At 35.8% G+C, this 10304-nt stretch overlaps 2 protein-coding genes across 13 annotated transcripts in view; both read left to right on the top strand.

Annotated features, from left to right (window-relative positions):
* The window catches only part of LOC138317845 (contactin-1-like), a 60207-nt gene that overhangs the window by 17194 nt on the left and 32709 nt on the right, over nucleotides 1-10304 (top strand). For 6 of the 12 annotated variants that reach the window (XR_011207808.1, XM_069259773.1, XM_069259778.1 and 3 more), the window contains exons 14-15: nucleotides 5720-5787; nucleotides 6249-6276. The exons of 5 other annotated variants lie outside the window; for them this stretch is intronic. Coding sequence is in view for 6 of the 7 variants with exons in the window: in XM_069259773.1 (XP_069115874.1) it covers nucleotides 5720-5787; nucleotides 6249-6276 (96 nt within the window). In the remaining variant the exon portion in view is untranslated. Of the gene's footprint in view, nucleotides 1-5719; nucleotides 5788-6248; nucleotides 6277-6709; nucleotides 6778-10304 lie in introns of all 12 variants that reach the window. One more of the 12 variants, XM_069259775.1, reaches the window with a different exon arrangement.
* On the top strand, nucleotides 2351-5299 carry LOC138317849 (contactin-1a-like). The gene is made up of 5 exons (XM_069259789.1): nucleotides 2351-2610; nucleotides 3316-3609; nucleotides 4032-4169; nucleotides 5010-5077; nucleotides 5258-5299. Exons 1-4 carry the CDS (start codon nucleotides 2463-2465, stop codon nucleotides 5033-5035), a joined length of 606 nt encoding a protein of 201 aa, XP_069115890.1. The 5' UTR covers nucleotides 2351-2462; the 3' UTR covers nucleotides 5036-5077; nucleotides 5258-5299.

The raw sequence follows: 10304 nt of genomic DNA, 5'->3' as shown, positions 1-10304 counted from the left end.
CGTCTTGCCATGCTTATGACAAAAGTTCGAAACACGACACTAGTATCATGTAAAATGGCTTTCCGTGTCCGGCTATACCTTAGAGTCAAACACGACTTTCGTGAATGTGACCACACCTGTATTTGACACACGCGCACGGTGTCGCTCACGCGTAGACAGAAACAAAAGTGCACTGGGTACACTCACAAATCATACACCAACCAGGTAAACCTTCATACGATGGCCTTTAAGCGAAGTGGATAAAATATAGCAAATTTAATTTACTGGTGCTTAACTTTCGACGCTGTGTATATTATCGTGTAACTAAAATGTACAATTGTATGCATATTTTGCCAAAATTTACAAGCAACACAAAAATGTCACCAATTTGGAACTGTATCTTCGAGCTCTGTTTTATTCCACCATTGGATTTTGGTGCGTTTAAAACACTGTAAAAAGTTGACGTGCATATTACAGATGCTGTATCATTGAACGGTTCGACAGACTATGCCACACCGGGGACTGATTTTACACTGACATGTGATGTACCAGAGGAGGCTACGCTTGTCCTGTTTTACCGGTTTCCTGACATCACAATCTCAGTAGGTGGTGTACAAGTAGCCGTTGACCAATGTTACAATGTAAAAACAATCCCGGTAGCCCCCTGTCCACTGGATGTGTGTTCCTGTGTATCGTCTGGTGGTAACCTTGGTACAGTGTTCCGATTGAACATACAGCCAAAGACAGTGGATCATGGATCTGTGTGGTTTTGTACACGTATCAACTTAAACCTTACTGTCCAAACCTTGAACAGCCCAAACTATACGCTTAATGTTGCAGGTAAAATCCGTAAGATATTATATTGGTTTATTTAACGCTCTGTTAAGACCTTTTGTAGTACGTAGGTATCGTAAATTCGTGTGGTAACAGCGGGTACTCATGACGTCTCTTTAGAAAGAAGCGTAAAACGGTACAGTAATGTTTTTAATATGAAGTTCTAAATGCATTGTACTAGATATATATAGAAAAAAAACGTTACTGGAAAGAGAGCAGTCCGCGGAAGCTAATGACAAAGAAGAAAACCATGTTTATTGTTTGATTACGCGATTCACTGTTACAATGTAAGATTATGTAGGAACTGCCTCCTCTGCACGTGAGATGTGCCTAGTGGTGTGCGCGTGTGGTATTGTAGAAGACTAGTATGTTCATGTTGTTCCTTATAATATTACTTATAGTGCTATCTCAACGAAGCATACTGTCAATGGCATTGAACAATACATCCTTAGTAAAGCAGTGGACCATTCTCTTTATGATCAATTAACGTTCAACAGGTTCTGAAGCAGAAACTAGAAAAGTCAAGGGGGGCATTAGGGAGAAGTACCAAAATTAGTTGCCTTTTCCGATAATGCTGTGGGTAAAACACAATACAGAGGGTACATAAGTGACTTTACTCTTAAAGAATGGTGAATACATTTGAAATAAAGTACATATATTTTTTATGGAAAAATGGAAGCAGCGTTTGGTCTAATAATGTGCGAATAATTTCATGTCAAGAACGCGAGAATTAATTGTATTCTGAAGTATCTCTAGAGTAAACCTGTTCAACATCTTGTGTTCAATAATAAAAGTTAGCTCAGAGGGATTATCTATTATTACGGATATATATCTAGTTAAACAGGACAAGCTGTAACATTTTGTTTACAGACGGTCCAGGGAATTCCATATCTTTGTTTCCATCCGACATCACCTACACCAGGACAGAGGGTGACACGTTACCGGACATCACATGTACAGCAGTGTGTAGACCTGACTGTACCTTTGTCTGGACACGACCGGACAACACTAACTTCACGTCCTCGTCTGTGTTGTCACTGGGACAACTGGACAGGTCAGAGCAGGGAATATACAGATGTACTGCTAGGAATGTTGCCGGGGAGTCATTCATATCTATCAACCTCACAATAAAATGTAAGTTATATTGACATCGTTTCTTTGTGAATAATTAAAACTGCCTATTTTAGTAGAACTGTCAACTTTCCACAATGGTTTATAAGCCCACGTTGTAAATATTTATATTTGTACATTGTACCATTACACTAGTTGAACAATGAAAAGATGTATCCATATGTATATTCAAACAATACGATGTATTCATTTGAATAAATTATAAGAACAGTATTATTTTATATTTTAAAACATTCTTCTGGTAAATTTCCCTCTGATTGCAAAACATTTGAACCTTTACTACGGAGTAAAAACTTTTTATGTATAATCATCTATCTAAAGTAAGTTATTAACAATGTTAAATAGTATCCACATTTCTCAATATTCAAACGTTTTTTCTTTGTAATTTTAATTGTTATCAACAAGTTCGACCTTACGTGGTAATCAGCCCATCCACAAACCCGTTAATTCTTGAGGAAGGCCAGACTGGCGTAGCGTTACAGTGCGCAGTGACGCTGACCAACCCACCCGTATCGTCCATGGTCTGGACCAGAGGAAGTACAGTGGTGTCCAGGACTGGTACCTATAGTCTGCCTCCAGTCACACAGGTACATGCCGGGGTTTATACATGTACAGCCAATAACAGCGCTGGGACCTCAACTGCTAATATCACATTGGAAGTTGTTTGTGAGTCAAGTGATTCATTCTGAATATTCAAAGATTTTGAAACCATACATTAAATACATGTATTGTCAAATACTACAACTAATGGTTATATCCTTTTGTGTTGAATGTGATGACATGGGAAGCATTCTAGTTGGAAGTCAAAGAGTTTCCAACAATTACACACAATTATACTACATCTAACATTTTTCTCAGGAGCATGTATAGTTGTCACTAATACAAAATGATAACATGCATATACATTTAAAAAGTAAATAAAGAAAAGAAAAGATAGATATACGTTGACTGGTTGGGATTTATGTCGCAATTAGTGATAGGAGAAATTTTGTCACTTTATATTACAAATCTTAATGAATCAAAGACAATGAACAGCACATCCCACCAGGTTACAATATGCTGTCAACGGTCAAACAACAGAACTTTACACACGCAGTAAAACGTATACACGGGAGTTCGTCCTTGTTTGCTAATTAGACCCTAAGCTTAACCAAACAATCTTAATTTCGGCTTTTTTTGGGGCATTATTTACAGAATGTATGTCGGAACCTACCGGAACATATACAAAGACACACAAAAAAGTTGTATCCACTTTATATTATTATCATGCTATTATCAACATTATATAGAACATTCTCTCAAAATGAATGTAAGAAGAAACTTGCTTTGATAAAATTATTAAAAAAAGCGTTCTATTAACTGTCGTTGTAGTGTTACCGAAGGTATCGGAGTTACTTGGCATCACAAACGTATCTTCCTCTTCAGTTACTCTGAAGTGGCTTCCCAGTGAGGAGGCCGTCTCATCTAACACTATAAGTATTGAATATGCTTGTGTTGAATGTGACGACATGGGAAGCATTCCAGTTGATAAAGGAAGCCACAGAGAGTTCCAGCTCACCACACTGACTGACCTGCTGTCTTGGACCCAGTACACTGTAAATCTCACGTCCACTAACAAACTCGGTACACGTGTGTCAGCGGGACTGGTTGTGGCAACTGCACCTCGTATGTATATTTCTTAAGTTTTTATAATAAAGTGAAATACAGCTATTGGATGTCACTCCTTGAAGATATTCAGGTATCGTTTCATACTGTTGCATTAATGCAAACTGCAATGATGTTCTTCTTGAAATAAATGAAATAGATCCAAAGATGTGCGTTTTTGTAAACACGGTTTTCATTGATCATAATTTAATGGTAAAGGAAACGAATTCTAAAGCGTTGAATGATGTTGACGTTACTTTTGTATTTTACATGTGTAGCATTTCTAAAGATGTAAAAACAGTTTTATAGCTGTTTAATTCTCCACATATCAGATGATCATTTAACTGAAAGCTGTTTACTTTATTATATACCCTTTATTATTGTCTTGAATGTATATTGTTGAACGTATCATTTCTCTATTTCCTTGCATGTTATTTGTTTAGAACCTACAGAATGCACCACAGCAATACCCTCTGGCCAGGAAGCTGCCACGTCCTCTACCTCTGTGGCTGTCGTTGCTGTTGGAGTTGTCCTGATCGTGATAGGGATCATTAGTTTGGGTACTGCCTTTGTCATTTACCGTAAGTCCTCTTGGGAAATACGTATGCTCTGGTTTTGCACCAGGCAACCTGTCATTTATATAATATTAATTGCTTTGTCATATCATGAAGTTTAATTTATATTAAGTCAGTATTTACATATATTTACATTAAACCTTAATGATTAATGTTTTTTAACGAGAACGTCATGATGAGCATCACTCCAACAAAATATAAAGACACAAGACGCAGTCCCCCTTTAATGGCGTGCTAATGCATTTCATGCTTTATTGTTTTAGGGAAGGGGCGTTTACTCTCCAGGTAAGATAATTTCTTGCAATACCTATCAATCCGTCGTTGTCTGTGTCAAAACAAAAGTGAAATTTATTTTGTCTTCAATAAAAGTAACTATACAAAAGATTTGGCGTGTTCACACGTATTTTCACTTTTTATCCCCCGCTTTCACCGAAACGGGAAGGGGGTAATTTGGGTCCGTCCGGCTATCTGTCTGTAACACGTTGTTTCCGTGCAATAACTGCTACAAATCATAAGCGGCTTTTTAGCTTGGTAACATGATTAAATGTGCCATGGGCTCGGATTAGTTCGCTCGTCACTTTCATCGGACCCGATTTGGCGGAGTTATGGGCCTTTGATTAACCAAAGCGGGGGAATAAGTTCTACGAATTTGCTTGTTTTTCTAAATATACATTCGATACTTCTTAATTATCGGCAGATAGTGACCTGTCGTAGTAGATGCACACAAAGATAAATTTGCTATAACTGAAATTGTTATGATTCATTTCATTTTGGAGTGTGATGGTTAATGAGATATGATGCAATCAAACTGTTCTTTTATTTAACCCTTTGTCTCTATCGCTTCAGGCCTTCGATTCAGCAGGACAGAGTAAAGACACCAGTTGCATTCAGTGATATAATTCACTCAGAAAATGGTAAATATAAATTTCGTTTTAGATTTTAACATTCGCGGTCGCGTCAGCTTTTCAACCTCAGCAAAAAACCAATATAGACTGTCTATGAGTCACATCGGAGAGATGTACTTTGACCATTTATATTTCAAGGCTGTAAAACTAACGTTTTCTACCTAATGATTACATTCTATATATTTTCAGACGAACAACCAAATCGTACAGAGGACGGGTACGGGTAAAATGATTTAATCGATAGAGCAATTCAAACTTATCGTGTATGTATCAGTAGAATGAGTTTAACTCAACCGACAGAAACACAAGTGATATTTGTTTATATATTTTCATTTAAGTGGGATTCTTTTCATTAGCTAAAATCTGCTTTTAGACTTTAAAATACTTTGATAAAAGGTTATAATATTGTTCATATAAATGACACCTTCATTCAAGGTCATAAACTTCATACTGAAGTAACGAACTACCGCGTTTTATGAAGGGAGTATCCTTGGTTTTTTTTATCGAGGGTACAGACGTTCCAAGTTTATGGAAATGTATGATAGTGTACCTTTAGGATAAAAAGATTCAGTTTATGATGAAAATATCTAATGTACATTGACGTTATACGTAACAGTCACTTTAAAAAACTATGTGTTTTTTTTTAATCAGAACTCAATATCAAGAACTCAACCTCAATGATATTGGGGCGCCATCACATTACGATAGCACAACTGCAGGTAAGAAATCCCACCATATTTCTATCGTAGTATTGAATATATATAAGTATTTTTATCTATTGAGTCATTTGTCATATCTGTATACCATTACTTTCTGGTTTATGTCTTCCGTCTTTGCATAATACAGAGTTATCTTCCCTTGTTGATAGATATTGATTTTGACATCATGATTTCAAGAGAAAGATGCACGTCGTTTTCTCTAAAACATTACGTCATGTTTGTAAACACTTAACGTCACAAGCAATATCTATACCCCACCCGCAAGAGCAGATAACTCTGTGATATGCAAATACCGAAAAATAAGAGTTAGTATTGAATCAGTTTACGAATTAGTTTGATCATCAAGTTTATGGATATAATGAAAGTACAGAAAAGATATTCCGAATGACCGGAAGTAAAACTTAAATAGAACATGATTATCTTCTACAGTAAATGTATTAAAACAAACTTGTATTTTACAGCTGAAGCTGACAATATCGACGCTAATAGGTAATTATATACATACATGTACAAACTACTGATTTAAATGACAGTCAAACACAATTATATTGAAATCCTTGGAAAATAGAAAACAATTGACATAATAGAATATATGAGATATAATTTAAGATACATGTATTTGATGCCAACTTTTTGTTCCGTTAGATTTTAAAATACTTTGGTAAAAGGTGATAACATTGTTCATATAAATGACACCTTCATTCAAGGTCATAAACTTCATTCTGAAGTAACGAACTACCGCGTTTCATGAAGGGAGTATTCTTGGGTTTTTATCGAGGGTACAGACCTTCTAAGTTTATGGAAATGAATGATAGTGTACCTTTAGGATAAAAAGATGCAGTATATGATGAAAATATCTAATGCACATTGACGTTATACGTAACAGTCACTTTAAAATACTATGTGGTTTTTTTTTAATCAGAACTCAATATCAAGAACTCAACCTCAATGATATTGGGGCGCCATCACATTACGATAGCATAACTGCAGGTAAGAAATCCCACCATATTTCTATCGTAGTATTGAATATATAAGTGTTATCTATTGAGTCATTTGTCATATCTGTATACCATTACTTTCTGGTTTATGTCTTCCGTCTTTGCATAATCACTGTAGTGCAACTAGTACGGCAACGATGTTTTGATCCGTTTCCGGTATCGCTTCGGCGACATGAAGACCACGGTACTGTGCTTTGTATCACTAATTTGCTGGCGTTACGGATGATACCATGATTGATGGTATGTAGTGATTGCTGAAGAGTATGGTAAGTTTCAACCAAACCAAAAAATATATTATTATCTGTTTTCTTATTTTTCAAATAATGCATTTGAATATCACACATGACAGAAAGCACAGCTAAATTTTTCGTTCAGCTTCGATTAGCCGTCTTATATTGAGGTATAGTTTTATTGTGATTCAATATTGGAAATCTTTAGAATTTCCCGTTTCCATTGGTATATAATTTGTTTACAATAATGTTGAAAATACTTATGAAATTCAACAATTTATGTTCGATATCAGACTAGTGTCGCAACAGTTTTGAATTTCAATAGTGTACGGTTGAGACACAAGTCAAAAACAAAAGTGAGTGTACGGTTTGGATTTCTTTCTTTCAGAAAATGACATGAAAAATGGACCAATTTGTGTACTATGTTTAGAATTAAATTCATTTGACATAATATTTAACGTGTATGCGGTAAGACGACTTAGGAAAGCTTCAAGTAAAGTAAGTTTCAAATACTGGTAATGCTATCTTAATTTTGTAGTAGACTAGAAATGGGTATACTAATTTCTACCACAATAGCCAGTGTTATTCAACTCTCAGGGTATCAAATAAACGATGCAGCTGTTGATTAACAATTTGTTTATACCACACGTGGTATAAACTCTGTACGCATTCTGATTGGCTGACACGGTGAACTTTGACCGAACTAAGTCTTTCTGAGTGTCGTGTCATCATTTGTCGACGTCATCAATAATCGAGTGACGTCATGCTATGCTGTGATCGCCGCTTGACGCCAAAACTGCTGTTGGATAGCGTACTTATCCTTGTCGTATTTCTATCGGCTAAAAGCGGATATAATTGTGGTAGAAACAGGTCACACGACTCGTGGCTGTTGGATATGGAATTTATTCCACACTCGTAAGTTATTTTTTAAAAGTTACAAAAGACACTCACTAAAGCTCGTGTCTTTTGTAACTTTTAAAAAATAACTCACTCGTGTGGAATAAATTCCATATCCAACAGCCACTCGTTGTGTAACTTCTATTTATCCCGTAATGCGCTTGATATACAGTAACATTTTTGCATACATTGTATAGTTGTACATCGGCTATTGTAATTAAAAAAAACATATCAAATAGCATGCACAAGGACTTAAAATACACTTACAGATACTTGGTGCGAATTAACACACCATAATAGAAATATATATCATGTGACTGTGGTTTAATATATATCCGCACCATGATAGATATGCTAGAACAACCAATTTATGTCAAACACCAATGCATGTCAAAATATGACGACGAATGCTTAATTGCACTAGTGATACACTGGCAAAGTCACTAATCGTTCCAGTTATAAAGAAAAAAAAGCTAAAGTTTAATAACAAAACGCGTTCGGATACGTCTTTATAAGTAAGAATATTATTTGATAAACAGTTGATGATTTTGGGGGAAATACTTGGTTCGATTTCTTCTTGTGTGTTGTCATGAACAACCGATTAAACAATGACCGATAAACCAAATATACAAACATATATTTACTTTTTCAGTTTTAAGAATACTTTAACGTTATTCAACGAATTCTAATATTGACTTAAACTCAGTTTTTTGTGACCTCTTAAACTCTGAAGAAATTAGTACACCAAAATCTACATGTAACTGCTAATGTTAATATTGAGAATAATCATATATTGGGTTTAATAGCCAGACATTGGTACTGTACATGTGTACAGTGACAATATAAATATCGGTTGTTAACGGGCACGAAATTCAATCTGACGTAATTTCAAAAACGATGAAGAGACATCAAGAAACCAAGACGTTACGCCAACAAGAGTATGATAATTAGCTAAAGATTGTATCAATGTACACCCAACACAGTGCCCATGGACTATTTCATACGATTTTAAACAGAAAAAGCATCGCTCTTTCCAACGGTAGTAATCTTTTTCTTAAGACTTCCTTGAAAAATGATATTTGGCGCTAAAGCGTAGACGTGGTAGATTTTTTTTTGTGTGTGTGTCGGGGAGCTTTCAACCTTTCGCAATATATACGTACTTTGCAGAATGTGAGTTAAAAGATTTTTATCTAGACCCCTTAAACGTGTAAACATGGTCTATGGGCTCTTTGATTGGTCCATATTGAAATGAACTGTAGCTTATTCTCAGATCCTTGTGGTTACGCCAGGATTCGAGGACGGCGGGACAAGATGTCCGACTCTATTGCATATTTACAACAAATTTTGCCGTTAAAATTCTCCCAAAATAGTTTTTGTAGGTATGCGATAAAATGTTTCATAAATTCAAAAGTTTTCAAAAGTAAAAACTCCTTAATCCCACATCAAAGCATTGGAGAGACATATAGGCATTGTAATGATGGGCATAAAACGGTATACGAAATCATGCACATATCAGATGCATGTACACACATCTCACTCGTATAATGAAAGGTGCCTAATTAGTAATAGTATTATATATGCATTGGTCAGTGTGATCGAGTGGGACAGCGGCAAACTATTATTTGAAAGGTGAACTGGACAAATGTAATTAATGTCACAGCTAGGGATCTGATAATTATCTACAGTTTATATATTTATGTGTACATTAATTATAATGTAATCTTGAACCCACAAGAGTACCCATAGACCATATTAGACGTTTTAGGGGTCTAGATAAAAAAAAAATCGGTAAACATCCTGAAGATTAAAAGTAGATCAGTAGAAAATGAGTGCTCTGTAGAAAAGCAACATTTGCTTCCATCCCCGCACACAACAGCCTGTCCGCCATCTTGACGTCTCGGTCGAAGCGCAACGTTATAATGACGTCAATTAATGATGACGTCACAATACATTCACGTTCAATATCGCGTCACTTCAATAGTGCCCGCCTGCCCGGGCACTATTGCAAATAGTACCCATGTGTGTAGCCAATCAGAATCCTGTATTCTGTCACGTGATGTACTAATCTACATTATTGTACTACGCGTGTTTAATGTACATTTTGTGGAATAGGATTTTTACTGATTTTTTTTATCTAGGTCACTAAAACGTCTAAAAATGGTCTATGGGCACTCTGGTGGGTCTATAATTATATAAACTGTAACTAATGGTTAATACGTTACGGTTAGATTCTATTACGCATGGAGATGCCATCATATAAATAATACCAAACCGTTGCAATCTCAAACTCCGAACCGTACACTTTTTCGCAATATCATCGATCAAAACCGTTGCGCAAAGACTGACACAACGACGTAAACAATGGGTCAAACACTCTTTATTATTAATAGCA

Source organism: Argopecten irradians, chromosome 3 (assembly GCF_041381155.1).
Source record: "Argopecten irradians isolate NY chromosome 3, Ai_NY, whole genome shotgun sequence".
Classification (NCBI taxonomy): Eukaryota; Metazoa; Mollusca; class Bivalvia; order Pectinida; family Pectinidae; genus Argopecten; species Argopecten irradians.
This window is presented reverse-complemented; position numbering and strand designations above follow the sequence as displayed.